General features: G+C 43.2%; 1 protein-coding gene across 1 annotated transcript in view; it reads right to left on the minus strand.

Annotated features, from left to right (window-relative positions):
- Nucleotides 1-208: 208 nt before the first annotated feature.
- The window catches only part of grm4 (glutamate receptor, metabotropic 4), a 129,712-nt gene continuing 116,769 nt past the window's right edge, over nucleotides 209-13,151 (minus strand). Inside the window, exons 8-9 of the mRNA XM_053635952.1 lie at nucleotides 11,978-12,913; nucleotides 209-706 (exon numbers count right to left, since the gene is read on the minus strand). Of these exons, the coding sequence (XP_053491927.1) occupies nucleotides 443-706; nucleotides 11,978-12,913 (1,200 nt within the window). The 3' untranslated portion in view covers nucleotides 209-442. The remainder of the gene's footprint in view (nucleotides 707-11,977; nucleotides 12,914-13,151) is intronic.

Raw genomic sequence — 13,151 nt, forward strand, 5'->3', positions numbered from 1 at the left:
ACTACCATTAAAATTATAGACTGATCATTTCTTTGTCAGTGGGCAAATGTACAAAATCAGCAGGGGATCAAATACTTTTTTCCCTCACTGTATATATATATATTTAATTGTCTAAACATTTTCTAACATTTATTTTTTCCCCCTTTCAAATTTATTTGAAAGGGGGAAAAATTTAATTTTTACATTAATATTTCTATAAAGTGAGCCAGGTGTGAATGAGTGTGCAAATGTAAATGGGTATGTGTATGTGCCCTGCAATCCACTGCAACCCTGACCATGATAAAATGGTTACTTCAAATAAAATAACGAATTGGCTGTTTCCATTGATCCAGAGCATTTAAGTTGCCCCAGGCAATATAGAGGCCCTAGGCAACTGCCTATGATGCCTATAACTGGAACCAGCTCTGTGTTCAAATTAAGGAGGACAGCCATATCTTTCCCTTTAAACCCTCTTACCTTGAGTTTCCAGGTTCTCACACAGCTCGGTCTTGGCCTCTCCATTAGGCCGCAGGCTGGCCTTCGGGTTGAATTTGTTGGACATGGTGGCGGCAGTGACCACGGCCTTCAGGCTGCGTGTGCTCCGCTTGGCCACATTCTGCTCAGGGTGGAGGAGCACCACATATATTTTGGGGACGTAGAGCAGTCCCAGAGACACAGAAGCACTCAGACTCACTGAGATGGTTAAAGTTGTTGTCTGGATGTACATCTGTACAAGAGGGGAGAAAAATAACAAAGGTATCTACATTCACATTTTATTCACTATCTGCCTGTCTGTGCAATCTGGTTTGAAATAATGCTCACATCACTTATATTTTCAGCATGAATTCACTCATGAAGGAAGCCTGTATGATGGTATTATGCCAGTGTATTGTGCTATGTAAGCTTGTTTTGTTCTCTTATTACTGAACAATACAGCATATAGACTTATTTCAGCAATATTCAGTTTAGAAACACACATTTGCATGACATACATAATGCCAATGGAAATGTAGGTGGATATTCTGGTGACTTCTGTACATGTCTGTTGTCCATTAAAGATGAAGCATGCTTTCAAACAAGGACTGACTTTTAGGCAAGCAGCCTGAGAAAGAGTGTGCATATGTGTGTGCACAATATTTTCCAGCTCTCACATTACCAAAATGCACTAATGGCTCATCTTCATCTCAGCTCTACTGTGAACCTCCTGCTGCTGCTTTAAAACACTGCTGTGTATTTGTCCTATCTGATACATAACCTCAGCACTAGGTTTCTGGCACAGTATTATTAATAGTGACTCATCGCTGTGATCTCTGTCCACTGTCCTGGGGGAAGAGTCCTTGCCAGAACCAAGCCAGAGTGGGGGAGCTTCTTCAGCATGAAAAGACTGGGTCTTTCATTAGATATTAGTGCTTTGCAACAATAATTGCTAGAGCGTTAAAAATAATGGAGCGAAAACAAGGTATGATACTACCTTGGCTGATCAGTAGAAATGTTCCCAAAGTACCAGGTAAACATTCAAGGCTTTCAAGCACAGTGATGACATTTTACAACACAATCAATTTGCAATGTGCACCATGGATTCCAGAAAACATACACATACTTGGTTTGCCAACATTTTGACCTCCGGAAATGTATGTAATATACCACAGTCTAATGAACTAGTGGTGGCCATACAAATTGAAACATGTAATTGGATCTGGCTTAGTTGCTTAAAGTCAAATCAACTATCGCAATAAACACTGGAAGCACAAACCATCTGAATACATTGTGAGTTTTCAAACAACTGGCTTGGTGTTTCAACTGGTGTAATGGTGCAAAGGTTTTCAAGATGTTAGACATATCGGTGTGAACAACAGGCATGTGCACAAAAAGTCCACAGGAGTAAAAAATTGAGATCTTTTCATTTTGCCCTCCTGGTCAGTGTGTATAATAATTGTATTATATATAGCCTCCAGGTGGCACACAGAACAAAGATCCCTTGTATGTAGCAGTGACTCTGTGATTAGGTTCTGTTCCTGAGTTCATAAACTGTCCAAGACCCACTTTAGTAAAGCACCTGGCTCAGGAATGTGGAATACATTCAATTGAGTTCCAAGAGTTTGATTGCTACTGGGCAACCTTTCAGGTGCAGTACTGCCTCAAGATATTTTGCCTCATTCAAGTACAAATTCATGCAGTGCACATCAGGTAACTAGGTTAGAATTAAATGCAAGTATTTCTCAACCAATATGACATATTAAGCCAAATAACAGCCATTAACAATGTCTGTTAATTAATTAAATATATGCATATTATTTTCAAAATTACTGAACTGTCATCTTTTGATAAACTGTTCAGCTAAATCATACTGGTATCATACAAGACATAAATATTTATGGGACAAGCTTAGTTCCACTGCTTTATTTATGAACAATTCTTTACTGTATGTTAAATTTTATTTACAATTCAATGCATCTGGGGGGAAAAATGCAGCATGTTTTGAATACATATCGGATATGCATTTGCCTAAATGTGTTACTTTGACATATGGGTTGAGTTGATATTTTCCATCTTCAGGAAAAGAAAAACTCAACAGAACTCTAAAAGGGAAAATATAATGGACCACTAGGAAATGAGGATGTGCTTCAATCCACTTGTCTAAGTGGTGAAATCCACTTGTCTAAATAGTGAAATTTTAAAATTGTCTCAAACAACCACAAATTGCCTCCAGTCCAGTTGTCCCTGGTTTTGCTTTTGTGGAGCAAGCATGTAATTGATGGATTCACAAAAATTATACAAAAATTATGTTATACTGCATAGGCGTACTGTCACATAGGTGGCAGACCGAAGCCCAGGTACTTCATGGTGATCTGCTGCTTCCGTTGTAGGTCTCACGTTCTGTCACATTTCAAGGTTGATGTGGAAACAATCGCAGATTTTCAAACAGTTTAATAAACGAACAAACAACAAAACAAAATACAGCTCAGAGCGATGTCCTCAGCGGGGCTGTAGCTCAGAGCGACGTCTGCGTGGCAGGACAGTGGGACAAGTTCCTCCGCAGGACAGGAGAGGGGAGCGATGTTCTCCGCGAGGCCCGAGGGAAGCTCCAAGATTCCCGTGAGGCCATAGAGGGGAGCGAGGTTCTCTGCAAGGCCAGGGAGAGGAGCGAGGTTCTCCGCGAGGCCAAAGGGAGGAACGATGCTCTCTGCGGAGCATGAGAGGGGAACGATGTCCTCCATGGAGCAGGAAGTGGGAGTGGCATACAGCGCATAGCAAAGAAGAGGAACAATGTCTTCAGTGGAACATGGAGGCAGATCGACGTTCTCAGTGAAGCAGGATGGCAGAGCAACGACCTCAGCCTAGCAGGAAGGCAGAGTGACGACCTCAGCCGAGCAGGAAAGCAGAGCGACGTCCTCAGCCGAGCAGGTAGGCAGAGCGACATCCTCAGTCGAGCAGGAAGGCAGAGCGACGTCCTCAGCTGAACCAGCAAGCACAGCAGCATAAATAATTCAAATTAAAAAAGTATACAAAAAAGTGATATTCGCTTAAGCTTGGTTCCTTGATTTTCTGGATTACTAAATTGTGCAAGGGAGTGAGTGCTTGGAGGGAAGGAGAGCGGAAGTAGATAGGAAACTATCCAGAGCTCCAGCGACATTCTAGGAAAGAAAGTTAATGAAAGAGTTCATTAGTTGGTGAACAGAGGGGAGCACTTGGGTATGTCAGGACACGAGCAACGTCTTCAGCCAACCCAGGTGACTGAGCGGCGTCCTCAGCTGACCCGAAAAGCTGAGCAGCGTCCTCAGATGAGCAGGGAGGCTGACTTTCGTTCTCCGCTGACTCAGTTTGCTGAACTAGATCCATTATAGGGGAGGGAGGGTGGGAGATGGTACTAGCCCAGACTCCCACTTGTACCCGGACTTCTCCTCCTGTTGTTGTGGCGTGGCATAGTTGGTAGATTGAAGCCCAGGTACTTCCTGGTGACCTGCTGCATGTGTGTCTCAGCTTGGTACTCCTCCTCCTGTTGTTGTGGCGTGGCATATTTCTCCGTGAACGTAGGTGGTAGATTAAAACCCAGGTACTTCCTGGCGACCTGCTGCTTATGTGGCTCAGCTTGGTACTCCTCCTGTTGTTGTTGTGTCGTGGCATAGTTCTCAGTGAACATAGGTGGTAGATTGAAACCCAGGTACTTCCTGGCAACCTGCTGCTTACGTGGCTCAGCTTGGTACTCCTCCTCCTGATGTTGTGGCGTGGCATCGTTCTCCGTGAACATAGGTGGTAGATTGAAGCCCAGGTACTTCCTGGCGACCTGCTGCTTGGCTCAGCTTGGTACTCCTCCTCCTGTTGTTGTGGGGTGGCATAGTTCTCCATGAACATAGGTGGCAGATCGAAGCCCAGGTACTTCATGGTGATCTGCTGCTTCTGTTGTAGGTCTCACGTTCTGTCACATTTCAAGGTTGATGCGGAAGCAATCGCAAATTTACAAACAGTTTAATAAACGAACAAACAAACAACAAAACAAATACACTAAGACAACTTGGCAAAATACTGTGGCAAAAACTAAACAAGGAAGCGTGGACAAAAGCATAGAAGACAATTACGTGAGACAAGGAAGCAGTACAAACAGTGGCTATATATAAAAGAGTGCTCATTAACAGAAACATGATTCAGGTGCAGGTGGTCATGTGACATATTGTAGTACAGTGCAGTGGCTGATGGGAACTGAAGTCCAGAGTTACCTCCTTGATATATGACACTTACTGGTTTGTTTCAATCCAGTGTATCTCAAAGAGAGACCATAATTGAGAACATGTTCAATTAGAGTGGCTCTCATCTCATTTAAGATCTGTCTTCTTTATGATCTTCCTCTTTTCCTTTTCTCTGCTCTCTTCCTCCTACTGTACTGTTCCTATCTTTTCCTCTTCCTACCTCTTTCACTCTCCTCCTGTAGTCCTCAACTTTTCCCTCTTCCAAATACTCAACCTCTTCTTGTTTGTATACCACTCCTCAACATAGGTTTTTCATGCTCTTCTTCTTTATTACTTGTTCATCTTCCAGCACATTCAAATAGGGTGACCAGATGCAAACAGATCAAATGTGGGACAATGTGCTGATTGGCTCTCTCTGTCTTTCGAGGCACACGTCACTCCCATTTTTATTCTCGCCTCGGCTCACTGCAACACTGAACATTCATTAGTATAATTCCCCGCAGGTGTGCAACCCTTACCACTCACCATCTCCGACTCCGCCCTCCATTCACCACCCGGCACTCGAGCTCACCCCTGCTTCCACACTTAGTCTGTTCAAAATCTATTTCCAATCAAAATGCGGGACATCATCTCAAGTTTTCTGGATGCGGGACAAAGGACTAAAATGCTGTGCATTACAACACAAAGCAGGACGTCTGGTCACCTACATTCAAATGTGACACTTTGAAATACTTAGCAATTTTTAGAGCAACACCAGCTGCTCTATCCCCTGCCTTTGCATTCTAACACTCTTCAAGAAGAATTGGCAGATTTACCAAATCAACATTCACAATGGTGATGGCAGTGGAGGGATGAGTTGGAACAAGAGTGGTCAATAAACATCAGATCCCACTCAGATCCCAGTTGGAGACCATCTCTTACTGAACCAGAGAGAAGAAGTTGGCAAGTTACAAGCTGAATTTTCTCCCATGCCAGACATCATGGCAGGCATCTTACTGTGGGGGTACACAATAGATATGGGTGTGGTTTAGCATGTGTATGCACTGGGTGTGTTTAAGGGACAAGCTTTATGAGTAATGACTAATGTGGCACACCTGACTGCTGTCCCATTTATATTTATGTGATATCTCTCTCTCTCTCTCTCTTTCTCAGAGAGCAGAGCATGTGTGTGGCTGTGAGAAAAATAAAGCAGAAAGCAGTGAACTATTAGTGAGTTATAAGTTTTGCAAATGGCAGAAAAATGTGCCAAAATAAAAATCCCACCTATATTCTTAGCTTGGGTTGGCTGTGTTCTCTGAGTAACATACAAGCTGCAATGTTAAACCATCCTGATTAGCTTTGGATTTACTGGACCAGCATGGCAGTGATTTACTTGATTTACTTCAAACTTATCCCACATGATTCGATGCTTGGTCTACTAATCTTTTTCCTAAAAATACCCTCTCCCAGTGATGCAAAAGGAAATCTTCACATGGTTTCCCCTACCATAGTTATGCTTATGACATGACACTCATCCTCCAAATCCCCTCATCAAATGCTTTTTGGCAGTTCCATCACACACTCCGTGATCGCTTTATCTGAAAGCAGATGAAAACTTTTGTTGGCACATATCAGAAAACATATTTAGTCTGTGGGTTTCTCCAGTACAACATAAGGGGGATATAATGATTATGGTTGTTCAGTCCCTCTTGAAACTTGAGTAGCACAACTGGACATTCCATTAAAACCTTGCAACCAAGATAAAATGCAGCAGCCTAAATTCACACATTTTCACCCACTAGCTTCATGTGGCCATCCATTTTATATTCAAAACGCTGATGCCTGCAACCATCAGCAGCAAAGCTAAAATGGACTTACTCCTGTCTACATGATGACAAATATTAAATCTATACTATACCTTGAGCCTGTTGGGTCACAAGTATTACTTGGTTTGATCCCAACCACTTCAAGACACAATGAATACATGCTTTTATCCAAAGCGCTTTACACTGTGTCTCATTCACCCATTCACACACACACACACACACACCAATGGTAGCAGAGCTGCCATGCAAGGCGCTAACTTGCCATCAGGAGCAACTTGGGGTTCAGTGTCTTACCCAAGGACACTTCGGTATGTGGAGTCATGTGGGCCGGGAATCAAACCTCCAACCCTATGATTAGTGGACACCCCGCTCTATCACCTGAGCCACAGCCGCCCCCGTACTAAGTAAGTCAGTGAATTAGCTTGTTAATATAATCAGATTCTGATCTGTCTGCAGGAGGATATATTATCCCAGTAGTCAACAAAGCACCTTGTTTGCTAACTGGAAGATGTTTTTGGTCATCTGCTAATTTCAACCATCTCAACCACAGAAACCTCTGTCAAATCCAGTGATTTAATCCTTTGGGCCGAGACCAAATGGCGCACTCAGTAGATAAAAGCCCAGGACCTTTTGCTCCCTCAGCAAGGAACACAAAGGTCACCCTGTGCTCTTCAAAATTTACACATCCCAGAGCACTCCATAGAGTCTACAGAGGTGAGGACTGCAAAAGTAATACATTAACAACTATAAACATCTACTTTCTTCCATGTATTATCCTATAACTCTCATACTTATACCAAATTATACAAAGTTGCCACTAATCGTTTCATTTATCTAGCATGCATTAGTATAGTATTACTAATATGATTATTGTGGCTGATTATTAGGAGTGTATGTAACAGCAGCCAAAATATAACTTGTGTGGTATGTGTGTGCTCCTTGAGTGATTTCATGAAGAAATAGAGTAAGGAAATTCGGGTAGAATGTCATTATATATATTTATATGAATTTCGGAAGGTCGGCCCCTTCTGGGGAGGTTTACTACTGTGCCGAGGTTTTTTGCATTTGGAGACAATGGCTCTCATTATCACACGAGTGCTCAATAACAAAACATGAGTCAGGTGCAGGTGGTCATGTGACAGCTAGTGCAGTGCAGTGGCTGATGGGAAGTGGCGTCCAGAGTTTCTTGATACATGACATAACCCTCCCCCAAGGGCGCTACTCCCGGAGCGCCCAAAATTATACGTCCTCCATCTGCTGGTCCTGGCCCCCTGGGCAAAATGTCCCCAGCTGAACCAGGAGGCTGAGCGGCTTCCACAACGGCACAGGGAGGCAGAGATACTTCCTCGGCTGAACATGAAAGCGGGGCAACGTCCTCGGCAGAGCATGAAAGCGGTGTGACATCCTCGTCGGTGCATGGAAGTGGAGCAACGTCCTCAGCAGAGCTGGACAGCGGACCGACGTCCTCTGCAGAGCAGAGAGGTAGAGTGACAACCTCAGCCGAGCAGGAAGGCTGAGCAGCATCCACCGCTGAACAGGGAGGCTGAGACACATCCACCGCTGAGCAGGGAGGCAGAGCGACGGCCTCAGCCGAGCAGACAGGCTGAGCGAAGTCCTCGGCGGAGCATGAAGGCAGAGCGACGACCACTGCTGGGCAGGCAGGCTGAGCGACGTCCTCGGCGGACCATGAAAGCGGAGCGACGTCCTCGGTGGAGCATGAAGGCAGAGCGACAACCACAGCAGGGCAGGCAGGCTGAGCGAAGTCCTCGGCGGAGCATGAAAGCGGAGCGACGTCCTCGGCTGAACAGGGAGGCTGAGTGACATCCACAGCTGAACAGGGAGGCTGAGAGATGACCTCAGCTGAACAGGGAGGCTGAGCAACGACCTCAGCTGAACAGTGGGGAATCCTTGAGTCCGGTAGGAGATGGAGCGACGTTTCTCACGGAACGTGGAGGCAGAGCGACGTTCTCCACTGAACATGAAGGCTGAGCGATAGCCATAATAGGGGAGAGAGGGTGGGAGTTGGTCTCCGCCCTGACCACAGACACCCCCTCCTGTCGGCGTGGCATGGTGTAGTCCTTTGTGAACATTGCCGGTGGTGACCTGGTGCCTGGTCTGTCCCGCCGCGGTTGCCCGAGCATGCGGTCATTCTGAGCGAGTAGTTCATCTGTCCTTCTTCCCTGCTCCAATAGTCCTCTATACCACTCATATGCTGCAAACCAGGCATCCATCTTGGTGATCTGCTGCTTCTGATAAAGGGTCTTTCGTTCTGTCACGTATCGAGGTTGAGCCAGAAGCAAGTGCAGATAATGACATTTATTGAAACAAACGTACTATGAAACAAAGACCCTAAGACAACTTGGTATAACACTGTGGCATGACACAAAACACCGAGACATAAACAACAAGAGTCTAGGACAACGAAAGACCAGCAAACAGTGCAGACAAGGACTATATATACACACGAGTGCTCATTAACAAAACGTGAGTCAGGTGCAGGTGGTCATGTGACAGCTAGTGCAGTGCAGTGGCTGATGGGAAGTTGAGTCCAGAGTTTCTTGATACATGACAATATGCTGCAAATCATCATATATATGTAATAAGGTCATGATTGTGCAACAGTTGAAATGTGATAGATTGTGCATAGTGGAACTGTTTGGAAGACAGTGTCTATACAATAATGATACTTATAGGGTGATCAGAATAAAAAACAAATTTCCCTATTATTCACTGTCACATTGACTTGTGTCATGTTTTTAAATGAACTGTGTGGGTAAAACATCTGGCACAAAGCTGACTGTCTCAATCTGATTTTTTAAAATAAAGTTTACTGTTGTCCCCTTGGTGCAAATGGAAAGCAAGTGGTGGGGATTGGATGGATGGATCAAAATGTTGCTTTGTAGTACTGTGTGCTGTGTACAGGCCAATTGAATAGAGGCAGCAGGCTAAGTGGGAAAAAGCATGGTATCCAAACTATATCCTCTTTTCATTTTTTTTCTGTCCATCAGACATTCTCACTGACTTTTAGTAGAAAAGTTTTATCAAAGTTTTACTTAGCACCCCCAAAATGTTAGCTCTAGGCTGGTAATGGCTACATTTCTTCATGCGTAGTCATAAGTTAAAATCCTACTTTGATACCGAATTAATGTGAATATCAGTAGCTAGGCTACACAAACCTCTGACCTCTGTAGTCAATAGAATGAAAATATGGATAAACATTGCTTCATATGATTCTCCATATACTGTATTTACGCTATGTTTTTGTTTGTTTGTTTGTTTTTCATTTTATGTCACCCTGCATCATTTTTGCAGAGGGTAGTGGATAAATGAATGGATCTTGTTTGAATAATGTTCAAATATAATGTCTCAATATACTGTACATATGGTAAAGTGTCATGTTCAAAAATTTATTATTACAAGTGTTCACAAAAATCACAGAATTACATAATTATGGATCATTAGGCTTGAATCCAAATGGTCACAACGAATCTATGTTTCATAAGAGTTGGGCACAAACTATCATGTCTGAGGTACAGCTGAAAATATTATAAAGGCTTTGGTGAAAACTGGCATATTTCATTGATGTGGAGGTACAACAATGTCAAATGCATCAGTGACGCAAAATTAAATTTATAGTATTAGTACTGGAGAAACTGGAGAACCTTAAGGAAATCCATGTGATTAAAAGAAGAAGAATGTCTGGAACTCTGCACAGCCAGTAGCCTAAGAGTTTAGGATTGGAGCTGTCAGGTGGCAGTGCTACCCACTGCAGCACCATGCCGTAACTATTAAACATACCAACAAACTAATTTTATGTTGTAATTTTACTTCACACCTCTATAAGGGGTAGATAGGGAACTCATACGTCTTGCCGCTTCAAGCTGTGAAACACACACCTGTATGTAATGAGTTGAAGATCTAGCTCTCTCACTACACAGACAGTAATTACTCTGTCAACAACCAAATGGAGGAGAACCTCCCACAAGCACCATAACAACTGTGATTCTGCAGGGTGAAGATATGAATAGAGACACTTATAACTGCATCTCAGTATCCTTTTGCCCCTGTCTCATTTTCTAGACTACAGTATTACATGGAAATGTTATACTGACAAGTAAATGAAATTACCACAGAGATGTGACACAGTGGAATTTAATACCGTAAGCCACAACCTCTTCCAAGTTTCAGGCTGTATACAAGCAATCATCGTTCACAGTTTCACAATATTCACAATATTCAATTTGCAATGATAGCCGTCATTATGATTAGAAAAACACAACATTAGTCTTACCTTTGTAACAAGCATTGAACAGTCTTATTACATACAATGGAGACCAAAACCGCATGGCCTGGTGTAAATGATTCATAATGCCCCGAGTGACATTCATTGTGTTCAGATTGACATAAAACACCAACACAAATGATGGAGTGGGCATTCTGTTTTTAGACACCTGGCGGTAAGTGGGTGACAAGGCAAACAGATAAGTTAAATCAAGTGCCAAGGGATAAAGATACAATTAATTGCTCTAAAAGACAAGTCATCTTACCCTCACCAGGCTCAGCTATGCTTGTCAACTTAGATGATGCTAAGTTTAGGCTGTTTTGAAGTGTTGATTCCTTTCAGAAATCATGAGAATATAATGGTGTAAATTTGCCATGTGACACTCAGCCTTATCACCAGTGCTATGTGCAAGTTCCAAAAAATGAGCAAAGACAAATTCCTGCTTATTTCCAGTATCCCTCTGATAGCACACACTAAAATGCAGATAACGATTGACTATTTATGGAAGATGGGCCTCATGCTTGAGAAGGAAAGGAGTTTCCCAAATAATTTATCAAAGGGAAACTCTGGCCATTCTGGTTTGCTAATTACAGCATGTGCACAATGTGAAACTGTATATTCTGGTCTGAGGTTCTGCCTGTGTTTTGGCAAAGCAATTACTATATTGGCATGGCATGCTCAGTTTGTTCTAATGGATAAAGCTAATTCAATAGTGTATCGTGAAACTGAAAGAGGAATGGGGTAAAAATAATTCTTATCTAAATCCTACTGGCAGAAGGTCCCAGGATTTCTGATTAAAATGGGTAACGCAGATTAAAGGAGTCTGAGCTAAAACTAAATGAACTCTTGAAAGGATCCCCTCAAGAGTCTATCCTCATTTCTTCTGTTTGTGTTTCTGGGACATTTGCTATCAGTGTGTTACATCATCTGCAGAAAGTCAATGTTCGATGCCCTTGCTGTATCAAAGCCTCTTTCATCTTTGACACAGTACAGGATCAGCAAAGGAGAAGGCTCTTGTTATCCAGGTGCACACATCACTGTTAATGTGATGATCATATGTTTATATATTACAGCTCATGAATATGCTGTAGCTTGATTAGAGCCAAAAACCGAATCATCAGCTCTCTCCCCACTGCCTGTATTCTCCAAATCACTTGTGAAAAATTATGTTGCAATTACCATGTTATATGTCTGGCATGTTTTGTAGTTCCAGACTCATTTCTTACCTTTTCTGTGGACTGTGACGTGCCGAAGAAGATGGGTATGAAGGCCAGCCAGATAATGCAGGTTGTGTACATGGTAAAGCCGATGGGCTTTGCCTCATTGAAGGTCTCTGGCACCCCACGTGTCTTTATGGCATAGACTGTGCATGTGACCATTAGCAGCATACTGTACCCCAGCAGGCAGATGAGTGACAAGTCAGAGATGTCACACTTGAGCACACCCCGTGCCAGCTCTGGATTTGCCATGCGCTGATCCTCATAGTCCACAAAAGCCTGAGGAGGGTCCACTACAAACCAAATGCAAACCCCTAATAGCTGGACTGAGATCAGGCTAAAAGTGATCAACAACTGGGATGCTGGGCTTATGAAACGTGGGGCACTCACTGACATCTTTCCCTGCTCAAAAATACGATAAATACGGTTGGTCTTGGTTAGCAATGCAGCATAGCTAATACTCATTCCGAGTCCTAGGAAAATGCGTCGGAGTGAGCAGATCCCAACATCAGGAGATGATATCATGAGGAATGTAGTGGCATAGCAAAGAAAAATGCCTGTAAGCAGGACATAGCTGAGCTCCCTTCCTGATGCCTTCACAATTGGAGTGTCATTGTAGCGTATGAAGGTGACCACCACAAACAAGGTGGCCATAATGCCCATGATGGCAAGGAGAACAGGTATGACAGCCCATGGTGAGCTCCATTCCAACTTTATGATCGGGATTGGCTGGCAACTTGTATGGTTCTTGTTGGGGCGCAAGTCAAAGCGGCACATTTTACAGGTGAATGGGTCCGCCTGGTACTGGTAGCCATCACAGCGCTCGCAATGCCAGCAGCATGGGATGCCTTTCACAACCTTCTTACGCCAGCCTGGTTTGCATGGCTGACTGCAGATGGAGGAGGGTATTTGCTTTATACCACCTGGCCACTGCATCTCTGGTATCTGTGATGTAAAAATATTGCTCATTATTCACACCAACTAGTAACAAAAAATCAGGCTTGCTTGAAAAATCTGTACTGACTAATCAATTTTTTTCACAGCTTGCAACAAATTAGAGGTTTCTCCTAGGCATTTCTGCAATCATTACTCAAACAAATCATTAAGTAAATTGTGCATTAATCACCCATAGACACCCATAATATGAACATGGAAAAGGCACACAAGAAATGAAATATACAGT

The sequence above is a fragment of the Ictalurus furcatus genome, chromosome 11, assembly GCF_023375685.1.
Source record: "Ictalurus furcatus strain D&B chromosome 11, Billie_1.0, whole genome shotgun sequence".
In the NCBI taxonomy this organism is placed as follows: domain Eukaryota; kingdom Metazoa; phylum Chordata; class Actinopteri; order Siluriformes; family Ictaluridae; genus Ictalurus; species Ictalurus furcatus.